Below are 17,477 nucleotides of genomic sequence, written 5' to 3'. Positions count from 1 at the left end.
CTTCCCCCACACAGTCTTTCTTAAACTCTCTTGAAACCTTGTTGGCCAGTCACTTCATGCCTTTATTGCCCCCTCATTTTAGGTAGCCAATGTCTAAGTTGCCCATCCCTATCTACCCTGTGTACAGAGGGAATAGCATTGATACTTGATGTGGACTCCTTCCCTCTCTGTTGGTTCATGAGCATAATTTTAAGTGTTCTGGAATACACATTCTTTGCAATGTTCTCCATAGTCTGTTATGATACACACAGTTGAAAACCTTTGCATAGTCAATAGAGGACAAGTAAATACCTTTCTGGTATTCTCTGCTTTCAGCCAAGATCCATTGGATCTAAGCAGTGATATAGCTAGTTCCATTCTCTTCTGAATTTCTGGCAGTTCCCTGTTGATATACAGTTGCAGCCATTTTTAAAAAATTATCTTCAGGAAAATTTTACTTGCATTTGATATTAATGATATTGTTTGATCTGCATATTCTGTTGGGAAACCTCTTTTACCACACTCATTCAATCTGTATGCTGAATAAATAATCCAAAAAGCTGGATTATATGAAGAAGAACATGGCATCAGGATCAGAAGAAGGCTCATTAACAACCTGCTATATGCAGATGATAAGGAGCTCTGGTAGCGTAGTGGTTACGAATTGGGCTGCGAACCTTAAGGTCAGCGGTTCGAAACTACCAGCTGCTCCGCGGGAGAAAGATGAGGCTTTCTACTCCCGTCAAGATTTACACCCTCGGAAACCCTGTACAGGGTCGCTATGGGTCGGAACTGACTCGACGGCACTTAACAACAACAATATGCAGATGATACAACTTTGCTTGCTAGAAAGTGAATACGATTTAAAATATTTAATGGTGATGATGAAAGACTACAGCTTTCTGTATAGATTGCACCTTAATGTAAATTAAGCAAAAATCATCACTGGACCAATAAATAGCATTATGATAAATAGAGAAAAGATCTAAGTTATCAAATACTTCAGTTTTCTTGGATCCACAATCAGTGCTCATGGAGGTAGCAGTCAAAACATCAATGCATGTATGGCATTAGGCAAATCTACTGCCAAAAACCTCCTTAAAGTGTTTAAGAGCAAACATGTCAGTTTGAGAACTAAGGCATGCCTGACCCAAGCCTGGTATTTTTAATAGTCTCATATACATGTAATAATAATAATAATAATAATAAATATATAAATATATATATATATATATATATATATATGTTGGAAATGACTTGATAACACTTAACAACAATATGCATATGGAAGTTGGACAATGAATAAGGAAGACTAGAAAAAGTGATGCATTTTAATTATGGTGTTGGACAAGAATATTAAAAGTAGTGTGGACTGCCAGAAGAACTAACAAATCTGTCCTGGAAGAATTACAACCAGAATGCTCTTTAGAAGCCAGGACGGTGAGATTTCATCTGTCATGCTTTGGACATGTTATCAATAGAGAACAGTCCCTCGAGAAGGACATCATGCTTGGTTAAATGGTGGAGGGTCAGAGAAAGAGAGGAAGATCCCTAATGAGATGGATTAACACAGCGGTGGCAGCACCAATGGGCTCAAACATAACTATGAGGATGGCATGGGACTGGGCAGTGTTTTGTTCTGTTGTGCTGAGGGTTGCTATGAGTTGGCACCTAACAACAACAACAACAACAACGTGAGTTGGAATGAACTTGATGGCAGTGGGCTTGGTTTTGGTGATTCTTTTCATAATACATTAAAAAAAATAAAACCATTTCACATAAAACCTGTTTAAACATTTGGCTTCCATCCAAATTTCTCTTTTTTCTGATCCCCTGACCATTTTAGTCATTCATGTGGCTTTGGGTCCCTGACTGGGGTACGTACCATAAGACTCTGGCCCTTGTTAACTATCCTGATTGACTTTCTGGGTCTTTGCTCTGAGATATTCTGTTTCCTCTTTGTCCTTTTGGAAATCAGTTTTGCTTTCCATTGCTTCTGCATAGCGCTTTCCCCTGGAAAACAGCTCCAAGGTTAATGGTTCTGCCTCATGCCGGCCACAATCTAACCTTAGCTTTGCCTTAGGATTCTCCCCGGCACGTTCCTTTATTAGGAGCTCCAAGACTACAAGTGACAATCTTGATTGGCCAGAATTCAGACTGGGCTCATCTCTCACTTTTATTTTAGCCATTATAGAGAATAACCAGTGTAACTAACCAAGATCAAAACACTTCTCAGTCCCCGCCCATTCATCATGTCTCTTTCCCAACTCTGTATCTCCATAAATTAGGATCCTTCTAAGGAATCCCATCTTCGTTGTCAATCGTACTAAACAAGACACACAGTGGGTAAACCCCACTCTCATTGCTAACTGTATGGTAAAGATCTGCATGAATCCAGTTTTCACTTGGAAATGGATTCCTGTCCTCACCTTCCCACTTCTCCATCTTTGTTGTCAACCACTTCAAGTTGTTGTTGTTGTTGTTGTTATATGCCATGTATCACTCTCTTATTTCAGCTACTTTGTTGTAGGTTAAGTGCCATCAAGTCATTTCCAACTCTTAGCAACCCTGTATAGTTTCCGAGGAGTGGCTGGTGGGTTTGAATTACCAATGTTGCATTAGAAATCCAGTGCTTATCCTACTGCGCTGCAGGTTAATAGGTACCAGCTGTAAGCTTGGGATTTTACCCACTTCCCTCCACTTCAGACAAGCCAGCCTTCTCTCATTCCGTAGTCACTCAGGAAGAGCAGAACACACAAGTTAAAAGGACACAGTCCTTTAGGAAACCAAACAGGCAGACGTCAGCCTTTGCTGGCTTTCACTCATCCAGTGTGTTTGGTAATTCCCTGGAATAACTCACAGAACTCAAAGTATCTACAGTATGCACAGGGAGAGGCCGGTCCCTAGGGCTGTATGTTTTTGCCATCCAGCTGTTTTCATGCTCAGATTCTTTTATTGGCTTCATTGCATAGTCATGATTAGAGCCTTATTGAATATGCATGACTGACTAAAACATGCTCCTCCTCCCTTTCTGAGGTTAGCTGACTAGGTCTGGTCTGTGTTGTTGCTAAGTGTCATCGAGTCGGTTCCAACTCACAACAACCCCGTATAGGGTCTGTGTAACCCCCACTTATTTGCACAAATTCTGAAGTGTTGACTGGTGGTTTTAGACAACATAGTCACTTCAACTACCCAGGAAATTCAAAGACAAAGGCCAACTTATGAGGGGGCTTCAAAAAGTTTGTGGAAAAAGTGAATTGAAAGGTAGTGGAATTTTCCCACAAACTTTTTTTAACGCCTTTGTATTTTAAGTAAGGTGATTCATTACCACACAAGAGGCATAAATATTTAATAGATACTGTTTATTGATGTTTGTTTCTGTAAGAGAAGTCTCAAGCTTCTTTAGTGTGTTATCTGTATACATTTCATTCCCGATCATAAATAATTCTCAGGACTTCCAGAAGCCTATTCATTAAACAGTTTAAAAAATATATAATATTATTGCTGACTGCAAAATTCTAAAGCAGTAAGTTTTGAACTGTCAAACAATTCGCCCAAGGTACACAGATTTGGGATACTTCTCCTTGAGAGTTGGCCACTGAACAATGAAGTAATCTGAGAGGTAATACAGAATCTTTCCGGACAGGGATAACGTTTCCACTCGGCAGACACTTTCGACGTAGACAATGATCACTTTCTTTACTCCTAGTATCCCAAGGAGAAGGGCAGATATGCAGATAGGAAGACATGTTCCTGGTCCATTACACAACACCTTAAAAAAAAAAAAAAAAAAAAGTTGAATGTCAAGTTAAAATACAGAATCCCAATCTAAATGATGCATTGTGCATTAAGGATGGTCAGATGTGAGAGAGTTTAAAAGCGTATTCTGATTTGTGAATTCTTCCTTGGGTTGTCTTGGTTCTTCACTTCTCTACTGTATGGCTTGGGCTAAATCATACCAATTTCTGTGGGCCTGGGCAGCCTATGTAGGTGATGGAAAGTGGCCAGCAGCACAGTGTCCAGTGCTCAGCACTTATTGATAGGACTTGTGTGGTTCTTTCCCAGCTGCCTTGGGATCTTGAATGCCACACAAATTACAGAAACAGAAAAAGTCAACTAAAATTCATTAGGCTTGCTTTCATGTATCAAGCTGTTCTTGTGATTTTTAAAATTATTATGAAATAGCTGGAACACTAACATGTAATATGTAGGAGAAAATGTCTTTAAGTGACTAATTACATAGAATATTTTCATAGAATATGGAATCATTTTAGAGTTCAGTCCAACAAATGAGAAGTTTGAGAGAAGCCTGTTCCATAAATGAAATTTTCCCTCAGAGGGTGTTAGTCTATGCTTGTAATACAAAAAAGGTTTTGATGCTTTTAAGGTCTGCTAATTTTTATAGGAGGGAGCTCTGGTAGCGCAGTGGTTACAAATCGGGTTGCTAACCTCAGGATCAGCAGTTCGAAACCACCAGCTGTTACGTGGGAGAAAGAGAAGGCTTTCTGCTCCCGTAAAGATTTACAGCCTCAGAAAGCCTATGCAGGGTCGCTATGGGTCAGAACCGACTCCACAGTATACAACCAACAAACGAAGGAATTTTCATACGAGGAGCCCTGATGGTGCCATGTTTAAATCACTCGACTGTTAATCAGAAGGCTGGCAATTTGATGTCATCAGCCTGCTTGGTTGGAGAAAGATTGGCAGTCTGTCTCCATAAAGCTTTACTGCCTCGGAACTCCTATTGAGCAGTTCTAGTCTGTCCTATAGGGTTGCGATGAGTTGAAATCAACTTAGTGACACAGGTTTGGTATGGTTTGGGAATTTTTACAGAAAACCTTTGGTAACAAACAATTTAGTTGACTAATCTAACAAGAATCGATGGCACTTAACAACAACAACAACAACAACAACAATCTAACAAGAGAAATAGAAATTCAATTCATTGAGCAAACTGCAAAGAATTCATATAAGTATTTTTCTTATAAGAGGAAAACTACTTCACAGGATTATTGCTAAGAAAAATTATTTCAGAAAGAAAAATATTTTGCATGACATCTCAATTATATGCCCTTATTGACCACATTAGCAAAACCTAATAAAAAATTATTGACTTCTTGATATCACAAATCATAAAACAAGAGGTTTGTGGTTGTCTCCACATGGCAATTGGGCATAATCTACAATGTCACACGATCCTTCTAACATAAGGGCCACAAAAGATATCAGACATCATCTTATGAGAATCTGAGAGTTGCAAGGGTCTGGAGATAAACATTTTATTCATCCCATTATTTCAGGGATTTTTCCTGACAAAAAGACAGACATGCTGCCTCTGTGTAGCAAGATCAGGACTGTAAAGGGGTCTGAAGGGGTGATCTAGTCTAGACTCCACCTAGAACACTGTTGAAAGAGCTTTGGGAAGAGAAAGGGCAGACAGCCTGTGCCAGGTGGGAGTCAATCTTTCTTAGTTTTCCTTACAGCTCTCTATTTGTAATTTAAATCCCTTTCCTGTCTTTTAGGGAGAATTGTTGTTTAGACTTTATCATACTCCTGGATTACCCTGGTGGTGCAGTGGTAAACGCTCACTTTTTAACCAAGATCTCGGAGGTTAAAACATACCAACCTGCTCTACAGGAGAAAGATGAGGCAGTCTGCTTCTGTAATGATTGTTGTTAAGTGCCATCGAGTCGGTTCCGCAGCTGCTGGGTTTGAACTGCATTACAGCCATGGAAATGCTATGGGCAGTTCTGTTCTGTCTTATAAGGTGGCTGTGAGTTGGAGTTCAAGTCACTGACAGTGGTTTGGCTTTGCAAATCTGCTCTCTGTAACCTCCATTAAGTTCCCTTAAAACTTTCTACATAGATGCTCAGACAGTGTAATAGAAAGAAAACAGCACTGAAAATTCAGAAACCCAGATTAAACAGACTGTGACCTTAGGTCACACCAGTAACGCTATTCACCACCGTATCCTCACTCCCACTATTTATCAACAGCTCACCATGGCTAGGTGTTGTAGCGCTAAACACTGTACATTTATTATTTTAATTAGTTCTCAACAACAACTATTTGAGGGAAGATTTATTATTATTTTGATATATAAGGAAACTGAGGAACAGACATACTGCACAAGTTGCAATTTGGAAATGGAAGAGTTATATTACTTCCGGTCACTTTTTTCCTATGTGACTGTTACCTAGAAAATAGGGAAGATGTACTAAATGCCTTTCCCTGACAGCTCCAGATTCTATAGGTTTACAACTTAAATACGCTTCTTGCTTTGCCTTAAGCTTAAATTGCAACCTTGCTCAGAATCTTCTCAGGAGTTAAAATTCAAGATTTTTCAAGAGTGACACTACTGACATTTTGAACCAGCTAATTGTTTGTTATGGAAACAGTTGTGTGCATTGTAGGACGTTGAGCAGCATCCCTGGCCTCTACCCATTACGTGCTAGTAGGTTGATGTCTGTTGTTAAGTTCCATCATTTCTGACTCACAGGGACCCTGTAGAGGGTTTCTGAGGCAGAATGCCTCACCTCTGTGCATTGCCAAATTTTTCCATCTGAAAGATACTATGAAGTGTACTTCCTACACCTTAGATAACTTGTGTTGCTTTTTAAAATCTTCTTGTCCTTAAACAGCAAAATAAAAACTACAGCAAAACACAACGTAAAGATTGCTGGTTGGACCTTAAGTATCATACACATATTTTCATATTTGTTACCTTAAAGGATGCTATGCTATGCATGCTAAGTGTTTTTAATTTTGTAAGTAACATAGAAATATTCTTCATATTTCCATTTCATAAAATATAGACTCTTGGAAAATATGGGAGTCGTTGCCCTGGTCTTTGCCCATATTAATTTGTTAGCTCCACTTTTAGGACCATCTATGCCCTGCACTTATTAAATTTGGTTGAAAGAAGGAAGGAAGCAAAAAAAGGAAAGTGGGAGTGAGGGATACCTTCTTGGTCTATCCTTGACCCTCTATCATGAACACTTAGTACAGTGTGTTGTGATTGGCTACCACAATGGCTGCAACTGATGTTTGTTTCCTTGTTTTGCATTCTATACTCATTTACCTTTTCCTCTGGGAAATCACTGCCTCCCCTACTTACATAACCTATGAATAGAGCTGGCTCCACACATAGCTATACAGAAAGGACACAAGACTCCAACCTGACCAATCAGAGCACTGAATTAACCTGTTAAAGTCACTGGTTCAGGGGAGGGCAAACACTCCAGTCAGAAGCCACAAGATGAAACAGGGCATTTGCTAAGGCTGCTGAGAGAGAAGTGTCTTTTCTACTTTGATCAAACCTAGGAAGATGTGGACTGTTATCATCGATCTTGCCAACATGTGGAGAACCCTCAAATACAGCCATTGTAAGGGTGAGGAGAGCTGAGGGACAAGACAGGCCAAGGTTCTGAAGGCAGCCTTTAAGACCCATGAATCCATCTGTGTCTGAAAGAAACCAGATCTATCCCTAGACTTGCCAGGTATGTGAGGAAATACATTCTACTTTTGCTTAAGCCAGTTTGAATCAGGATTCCTGTCATTAGCACTAAAAAGCATCCTAAATGACATTACCCTTTATTTTGTCTAACTCCCTAGCTGGCCTTTGCCAAACAGAAGGTGTTCAAGAGGTATCTGCTAGATGGACGAACAAATCAATAAAAAAAATAGCCTTCTCCTGAGAGTAGGAAACAACCCAAGGTAATGTATGGGTCTCCTGAGAGTAGGAAACAAACTGAGGTGTATGGGTCTAGAAAACAAAAAGAGGTCAGGGCTAATATAAATACGAAGTTACAAGGGTAGTGAGCCAGATCAAGGATCAGAAACAGTTACAACATGATTGTTATTTTATATATTTGGGTCATCACAGGTTAAGCCCTGTTGGCTAAAACATAACATCTGCATGTATGAAAAGACACATTTAACTTGTCTAGTTTGAGCTCCACTCCTAGCCCAACAGGAACTCCTATTACAGAATATGGGCCAATACCTTGGGATGCTGGGTTGGTTTATAGGTCACAGGCCATGAAGTTGAGAGTAATCCAAGAGTGAATCTGTGAAGGTGATACTGAAAGCCAGATGAAGCTATGACTACGGCTTCAATCAGAAGAGTGTGAACAGAGAAGCAGAGTCCAACTCAGAGGCACTGGCCTGAAAATCAGACTTTCCGACAGCCTCTTGATGGTGGAGGTGGAGGTTGGAGAGAGTTCATGAACCACAGAAACACAGCTGCAGGAAAGTTTTAAATTGAACTCCCAGGGCCATGGATGAATCTACAGAACTAGAGCCCACTGCCAGAGCTGAGTTGGCTTAGGCAGGGAAGCCTACATGGAGGCCATGTTGTGTTGTTGTTAAGTGCCATCAAATTGCTTCTGACCTATAGCGACCCTGTATAGGGTTTCCAAGGAGGGGCTGGTGAGCTTGAACCGCTGACCTTGAGGTTCAAACCAACTTTGCAGTCCAGCGCATTAACCCACAGCGCCACATTTGGAGACTATAGGTTCTATTAAAATCAACACTATCTACTATGTAGATAGGGGGGAGCATGGTGGCTCCATACAAATAAGCACTGAACTGTGAACCACAGGGTCCGAAGTTCAAGCCTGCCAGACATTCCACAGGAGAAAGATGAAGCTTTCTCCTTCAGTGAAGATTTAATACCTCAGAAACTCTATACAGGGTCGTATGAGTTGGAACAGACTCCATGGCACTTAACAACAACACATAGATAGGAAAATGGAGAGACAAGGAAGGGAAAATGAATGGGGTATAGGAGTACTCAAGAAATACAAGGAGAAGAAGAGCTTGGTTTGGTTGTAGGGCGAAGTCTGGTGAAGTACTTTAAGAATGGTTAAAGTAATAACAGGAAACCCATAGGTAATCTGGCTTAGCTTTTGTCCCAAAAGTGTGAAACAGAGAGATGATCAACAGTATTTCTTGCAGCCAGTAAAGTTACACAGACAGAGGCAGAGAAGAGATCTTCTGATTTTGCACAGAGCAATGCAAACTTCAGAGAGGGTCACTGTGAATGCATCAGTGAACTAACTGAGGACAGGGAACGCGAGAGCAGGCTGTGGGGATGGGAAAGTTAAGGTAGCAGCTGGTAGAGCTAAGAGGATCTGGGGATTTCAATACTGGGGAGAAAGGGTATAAATTCAGTGTTTGGTTATTGAGGGAATCCCTGGATAGCACAAATGGCTAAGTGTGTGGCTGCTAACCAAGATGACTGGCAGTTGGAGGTTACCCAGAGCACCTAAAAATAAAGTCCTAGAGATCAGCTTCTGAAAAATCAGTCATTGTACACTCAATGAAGGACAGTTCTATGCTGACACTGGGGCTACTGTGGGTTGGACTTGACAGCAACTTGTTTTATTTGTTTGGGTTTGGCTTATGAGAAGTTGGTTTGGGAATAATCATAGGCTGAGAACTTGACAAAGAATAAAAACAATGACACCAGAAATTTGCCCTCAAGGGTTTTTCTTTGAAATGTAAACTTTTCAGTTCATTGTGAAAAACACAGATAAGTAAAAAGAAAAAAGTAACTCTTTAAAGCTCACTAATCTGTTAACATTTTGGTGTAGTCCTTACAGTTTGTCTCAATATATACATTTTTTATTTTAATACAAAATACATTCATCCACATACAGAATTATGAGAGCTTAGAGTTTAAGTGCTGTTGAGTTGATTTTGACTCATAGTAACCCAGTATAGGGTTTTCGAGGAGCAGCTGGTATAAGTTGAACTGCCTTGAGGTTCAAATCAACTTATGAAGTCCAGTGCGTTAACCCACAGTGCCACACCTATATAGAGCTTATAATCGTTACATTTTTAAAAAATTAAATATAGTTTTAAAAGTTCATAGTCGTTAATGATTGTATATATTTAATCCTTTACATATCACAGAAATCATTTAACTATTCCTTTACTGTTAGAAATTTAGGCTGACTCTTCCTGTGTTTCTTCCTCTCTTTCTGCTGTCCTAAACCTTGTTGTGATGGGCATCTTTGTATATAAATGTGTGACCCCTATGGTTTTAATTTTGAATTATGTTCCAGAGTTCTTGTTGAGACACAAAAGAAACAGCTTCAAGGACTTAAGGAAGTTGTAGAAAATTTAAGAAAACAATAGTCACCAACTGGGGATGGGCCAGGTGGTCTTGTTTGGTTTTGTTTCCTGCCTGGAATGCTGGAGTGGTTTCCCACTGTATGAGCTCTGGCTGCAGGTAGAGCTCATCTCATGGCAGAAGCAAGAAACTCCTTTCCAAGTCCCCCTTTGAGCTAGTGCATGAGCCAGTGACTCTGACTAGACCGACAAGGACCGAGTGGTACAGAGAGGCAGGACTAGCGAATCTGTTCTGGTGGCCAGGGCAACCACATCCAGTGCCTGCTGAAGCATCCACTGGCCAGCACTGAAGGCAGCATGTCTATCCTCCAGACAACCAGCTCTATAGTAGCATTTTGGCTGCTCAGCTCCCACTTTGCCCCTCTGTGTTTTCTAAGCTGATGTCCCTAGCTTTTCCAGTGCTCTGTGAGCCTTCAGTATACCTCTCATGATATTCTCTGTTTCTATCAGCCAGAGTAGATTTCGGTAGTTTGCCACCAAGAACCCTGCCTGGTACAGGAAGGACAAGGATTTTGAGGTCAGCAAACTTGGAGTCAGGGAAGGAAGGGATCACGTCAGAACAGTCATAGGATTTCCTTAGGCAGGGCTAAGGGCACTGGGTGATGAGCACAGGAAGCAGACAAGGTAAAACATGGATGAGGAGTCTGCAGCAAAAAGAGATAGAGCATGGAAAGAATCCGTAAAAGGCCTTATCCAGGAGAGGAGGAGGGTAAGAGGCTCCAAACACTGAACAGAGAATCATCTGAGAGTAATCCATGGAGTAAGGAAGGAATCCTGGTTGAGGGCAGCTCAGAGTCAGAGGGCGGGAGAGCTTCAGGGAAGCCTGAGGAGAGGCAGCCTTGGATGTCAGGGATCAGCGGCAGTAGACAGTAGGAAGGATAAGGATGTGTAGCAGATGAGAATGATGTATTCACTTGGCTCACATGATGGTACACAGCACTTTTTTTTTTTATGTATATAAAACAGCAGTGACAAAGAAAAACATCTAAATATAAAGACCAGGATGAAAGAATCAAATACATTCTAAATGCTTGAGTCACTATTTATGAACCTGAAGATCTTTTATTATTGCGACCAGAATTTTCAGAGTTGTTACCGCAGTCTGTAGGACATTTTAAGATCTACTGTTCTACTCGTTTAACAACTTCTATTCTATGCTTGTACCCTGTCATTAGTCACTCCAGTGCTTGTACAATAAATACTTCACCTGGTCACTTCCTTATTTCTCTTTATCTAGGCACACAGAGGCTGTCTTCCTTTAAACCATATAAAAATGATAAATTGTTCTATTTAGGCTATTGTTTTAAGGATGTGAATTTATTGTGGACTTCTCGAATATCCAGTTACTTCTTGCATTTTGCTTGGTAGTGGGAGCTGTGCACCATCTAGGTCTTCTGGTCTAAGAGTCAGGGTGACTGATGCTCACACATTCCACTGGTCCACCGGACAAGTTGATTCCAGCATCTCCTATTTTCATCACTCTTTTCTTCTGCACATGGAGAGGCCAATAGTTGCACCTTAGATGACTATTCATGAGTTTTTAAGATCTTTGTCGCTACTCACTGAAGTAGGATGTAGAACACTGTCTTGTGGACTATGACTCTAACATAGTCTTATAATAATCAGTCTGGCCAATGTGTGGAGAGTAGACAAGAGGACTCAATGAGGTTCTGGAAGTGGGATCCACAGTGACAGAAGATGGTAGCTTGGAGTTGGGGTCAGCAGTGAAGGAGATGGAGTATATTATAGGTCTTGGTAAAAGGAGGTGATAAGTAGAGGATAAGGGCATTCTCTTACAACTGCTCTGTTCTCAGTAAAATGAGGAGTAAGGTCATTAACTGGATTTGGCAGTCTGACAACAGAAGGCTTTAAGTAGTTGAGAATGAGACCGTGAACTAAATAGGAAACAGCCCTGAGAGTCCACATTAGTGTGTGGACATACATTTATGAGAAGTTCAGCTGGCATGGTTGGAAGGCTTCTCTAGCTACTGGTTGCTTATTAGGTGCAGGCATAAATTATCTGAAGACTTGAATTTAACAAGAATTAAAATTCTACGTGGGATAGGAGAGTTCATGATTATTGAGGAACGGAAGTGATGTAACAATGAACCATGTGATTTAGGCCGGGTAAAGAAAAAAAGTAAGCTCTGGTGGCACAATGGTTAACTGCTAAGCTGCTAAGTAAAAAGCTGGTGGTTCTACTGGATGAAGCTGGGGCACATTATGCTGAGTACAATTAGTGAATCCCCAAAGGACACATCTTATATTTGTAAAAAGTTGAGAAAATGTTTCACGATTAAAGAAACAATCTATAATGGTTATGGTGGGCAGCGAGGAGGGAAAATTATTCATGTGAAAGGGTAGACACATGCTAACATGGGTGACAGAGCAGGCAATATATAACACAAGGCAGGTTAGCAGAGGAAAGATGAAGGGAGCAGGAGACACAGGGAGGAATGCAAATGTTAAAGTGAATAGTGGTAAACATTGTTCACTGTTGGTACAAGGGATTGTCATCATGGTAATGAAGCCAAGCATATGATTTGTTGAATGTAAAACTGATGATCTGCTCTGTAAACCTTCAATTAATTCACAATAGAAAGTAAAGAATAAAATTACTTAAAAAAATAGTAATAAAGTTGGTGGTTCAAAATCATCCAGTGACTCCTGGAGATCTGTTCCCATAAAGATTCCAGCCTCGAAAACCCTCAGGGAAGTTCTACTTTGCTACATGGAAGCCTGTAAGTAGGAAATGGACTTAGAGACACCAGTAAGAACAACAACAGCAAAGAGGAAAGTAAGACTAGGGAGAAGAATGGGATTGCGGAAAAGGTGGTGAGTAAGTAGACTGGGAGTGTCAGTGGTATCAGGGTTGCTGGAATCAGGGTACTATAGGCAAGGAGCTGAAAGGTTAGGATGGGTGGCCAGAGAGTAGGATGCTTGCTGTGCACATTTTACAGGGAGCGGAGAAACCGGCAATGACAAGATGGAGGGTATGACCATGGGAGTATGGTGGAGAACAAAATCATCAAGGGAGGGCTGGTCAAAGAACTGAGACGGCAGAGCATTAAGTGGATCTTGTGTTGTTCTTTAAGTGCTGTCGTGTTGGTTGTGACTCATTGAGACTCTGTAGAGTCGCTGGTGGGTTTGAACCACTGACCTTGTGGTTATCAGCCCAGGATTTAATCATTTGAAGGAGTACTGAAATCAGCAAGAATAAATGAGTATAAGATAGGAATTTTCAGTGGTATGAGCTTGGCAAATAATCACACAGGTTAGTTAGTTTGGTAGTATGTGTTTCAAGGAAGAAGAAATGTTTTAGAGATGAGGAAAGTGGGCAATAAAAAACAAGGACAACCTTTTCTCACTTTGCTATACAGTAGCACATGCAATTGAGAGAAAAACTGGCCAAACTTGGAAGGATGTTGAGGAGATAGTACTCTCTGGATAGAATTAGATATCTACTAGAGCAAACCACTACTCATCTGTCAGTGACCAAAATGAATGTCAGAGAGACTTGGTCTTGAAGACAGAGTAGGTAAAATGAATGGAGTAAAATAACTGAATAGAAGATTTCAAAGGGCAGCCTGAGAAGATAAAATAATGAAATATGAAAAGACCAGGAGTTAGAAAATTAAAAGGTAAATCATGTTCAGCATTTATGAAGCTGAAAAAATTGAAGGAAAAAAACAAACCCAAGTCTCAAATCACAATACTGAAGAATTCTATTAAAATATGTATTCACTGCAAGTACCTTTTTCAACAACATACACTATACATGTGGACTTTGCCAGATAAAATACACAGGAACATTGACTATTTCTTTTTGGTACAGTGACTCTGTGTATTCCTTCCCATCTTATTTTGATACTTTCTGCATCATTCAATATTTTGTTCACAGAATCCTTCAACATGGCAAGTCATGCTTGAAATTTTTCTTCAGTTCCCTCAGCTTGAGAAATGCTGAGCTTTTGGTTTTCTAACTCCAAGACTTTGAACATCTTGTTATAATATTTGACTTTATCTTCTCAAGCTGTTCTTTGAAATTTTCTATTTAGTTCTTTCACTTCTTCTTTTATTCCATTTGCTTTAGCATCTCTACACTGGAGAGCAAGTTTAAGACTCTTTTCTGACATCCATTTTGGTCTTTTTCCTTCTATCTTGTCTTCTTAATGACCTTTTGGTTTCTTTCCGTATGATGCGTTTGGGGGGTGGGGCTGGATAGTGTACTTTATTGCTGGTACATGACAAAACTGCGCTCTCTAAGCCCCTCCCCTTCTCCAGGAGTTCTGGATGGAAACTGAGGATGGGAGCTTTTCAGTGTGTAGAGGGGAAGAGTTGGGGTAAGGACTCCTAGCAGCTGAGGGTCTCTCTCTTCCTCTAGTGCTGTTGCTGGGGCTGGTGGTCCAGGGGGCTCTTATTCTTTGGAGGCCATGTGGACCATAAGATCACCACCCTGTTGGTGTAGCTGAATTCACTGTCATACCAGGAAATGAGCTTGACAAAGTGGTCGTTGAGGGCAATGCCAGCCCCAGCATCAAAGGTGGAAGAATGGGTATCACTGTTAAAAGTCACAGGAGATGACCTGGTCTTCAGTGTAACCAGGATGCCTTTTAGGTGTTCATCTAATGCCTGCTTCACCACCTTTTTTTTTTCTTTAAGTTTTTATTGTGGATTGAGTAAAAATTTTCAGGGCAGATTCATCAGTTTTACATTCAACAAATCATACAACTTGTTTCATCACAATGATTACATTCCTGTCCAGGTACATCAGTTAACAGCATTTCTCTCTATTCCCTTTAGCTCTTTAAAAACAAAACAACAAAAAACAACTCAGGCAGATATAATAATTTACACCAACATAGGGCACATTCTGCAAGTCTGCCTCATGGCCACCATCTCTTAGTGCCTCTCTTTCCATGAATCTAGAGTCCTCAGCCACTCCCCTTCTACATGTCCCCATCTCTGCCTCCATTTCCGGTGTCGCTGCTTCTCTGGATAAGGTTCCAAATTCTGCTTGTGCTCTTCTTCCTTGATGGTCCTAGGATCTTCGTTTCTGGACTGTAACCTTAACTGCTCACGCATTTTTGTTACAACAATTCTACCTTTACAATTATGACAGTTGCCATTAGTCATGACAACAATTACTACTGAATCATAAGAATCTTATCCCCATCTCTTTGTACCAGACCCATCTAGACAAGATAAAAACTATTCAGTGGGGACTCTTTCTTCCCTCATACATTCTTAAATTAAACTCCCTCTTGAAACCTGGTAAGCCAGTCACTTCGTGCCTTTATCGCCCCCTCATTTTAGGTAGCCAGTTTCTAAGTTGCCCATCCCTATCTACCCTGTGTACAGAGGAGATAGCATTGATACTTGATGTGAAGACTCCTTCCCTCTCTGTTGCTATTTAGAGTTACTACCTCCAGGGTCATCAAATTGTAGCAATTTACCCTTGTTTCCTTCATTAAAAAAAACATTTTTTTTTTTAAATCTTCCTCTAGTCGAGTTCTGATTATTAAGCCATTGAGGCTAGGTTAAATGGGTATTATCTGCAACTCTGGGTGTTCTTGTGCATCTCCCCTCACTTCATATCAGCTAGATGCTTCACTCGCCACTCTAGCCCTCTGTAACTATGTCCTTGTCCATGGGCTCAGGTGTCCCCAGGTCTCACCACACTTTGGACCAACCAGCCCTTCCTCTTCTCTCTCTCATCTACAGGTCGGGAGTCTATAGAACATGGTTGAACTCAGCCCATTTCTTTATTGCTGCCTATTCCCTCATGTGTTCCCTTTGAGTTTCAGCCTTAAGAGTGGGGGTTGTCCTGAAGGAACTTGATTGTTTGCCTTGATGGCTTTCTGGTGAGCAACTTGCTTATTCTTGTAGTAGCCAGCCATATTGCCATTTTTGTTTTGGGTTTTTCCTGATGATCTTTCTTTGAAGATGCATCTTCTGTCACTCAAGCTGTTCCAGGCTGTTCTGCTTGTCCTTTCTAGTGGGAATGTACCACCTCAGAAGGTTCTGGATGAGACTCAGGATTCCACCTAATGTCCTATACTCTGCAAAGGCTCTGCAAGAAGTCTGTTTCACTGGACAAGTTCTAGAACCCCTTTTAGGTATTCAAATCAGTTATAGGCTGAAGACGGGCTTATAAGTTTTCTGTAATCATGTTTCCTGACATTCCTTTCTATCCCACTCAAGTGTCTATTTTACAACAGTAGGCAAGGAAAACCAATATTTATAAGATAGTCAAGCATTTTAGTATTATTTCCCCTCTTCAAACTATGCCTAGATCCCTGTATCACAGAGTCCTGTTGTTGCAAGGTTAAGCATGCTTCACTATTTACCTCTCTCCCACTTAGCCCATACAAACCTATCTCAGTGTTCCCCTATCTACCTTGTTATTCTACGAACTTCTCATCCTTCTTGTATTGCCCTCCTAACACCTGAACTATGATGTGTCTGCCTTTACCCTGTGCTCTACCACTGCTTCCCTCCACCTCCCCCTAAACCCCCCACCCCAACGCCACCGTTGTGGTTACCTTATATTAACTTTTACCCATTTAAGACAGTCTATTTTATCCTGTAATCTACCTGACCTTCCCACCACCTAGATCTCTGTTCCTATGTGTTAACCTTCTTTCACATTGTACTTGTTTTGATCATAGACTGACCTCCCAGATCCTGTGAATTTGTTCTTATAATTTTATTCTGTTCTCACCTCTTCCATTTGTTGATTGACTTCCAGGTGATGCTGCCACGTATGTCAATCTCTGTTTGTTGTCTGTTCTTTTTGGTGCTCTGTCCACAGAACTCCCTTTAGGATGTTTTTATCACAGGGTTGGCTTTGGCAAAATCCCTTAGCTTCTGTTTATCCTGGAATGTTTTGATTAAGCCATCATATTTGATTGACAGCTTTGTTGGGTAGAGGATTCTTGGTTGGCAGTTTTATTCTTTCAGGTTTTTATATATGTCTCCCCATTGCCTTCTTGCCTGCATGGTTTCTATTGAGAAATCCGAGCTTAGTCTGATTTGATTGCCTTTGTATGTTACACTTCTTTTTTTCCTAGCTGCCTTCAGGATTCTATCCTTACCTTTGATTTTGGAGAGCTTGATTATTATATGTCTTGGTGTTTTTCTTTTAGGGTCTATCTTTCCTAGGGTTCGCTGAGCTTCTTGGATGCTTATCTCTTCACTTTTCAGGATATTAGGGAAATTTTCTTCCAGAGTTCTTCAGCTATCTCCTCTGTGGACTTGTGTGATTTTTCCTGTTCCAGAATGCCAGTAATTCTTAAGTTATTCCTTTTCATGTTGTCCAACATGAATCTTAGTTAGACCTTCCTCAGATTTTTTAAACC

General features: G+C 40.6%; 1 protein-coding gene across 1 annotated transcript in view; it reads right to left on the bottom strand.

The window, feature by feature from the left end:
- Positions 1-3,520: 3,520 nt before the first annotated feature.
- ALG14 (ALG14, UDP-N-acetylglucosaminyltransferase subunit) overlaps positions 3,521-17,477 on the bottom strand; it is a 155,527-nt gene continuing 141,570 nt past the window's right edge. The window contains exon 5 of the mRNA XM_006830939.1: positions 3,521-3,751. Coding sequence (XP_006831002.1) covers positions 3,521-3,751 — 231 coding nt within the window. The remainder of the gene's footprint in view (positions 3,752-17,477) is intronic.

This window comes from Chrysochloris asiatica, unplaced genomic scaffold, assembly GCF_000296735.1.
Source record: "Chrysochloris asiatica unplaced genomic scaffold, ChrAsi1.0 scaffold00002, whole genome shotgun sequence".
NCBI classification, from domain to species: domain Eukaryota; kingdom Metazoa; phylum Chordata; class Mammalia; order Afrosoricida; family Chrysochloridae; genus Chrysochloris; species Chrysochloris asiatica.
The sequence above is the reverse complement of the archived record's forward strand: the minus strand, read 5'-3'. Positions and strand labels throughout refer to the sequence as shown.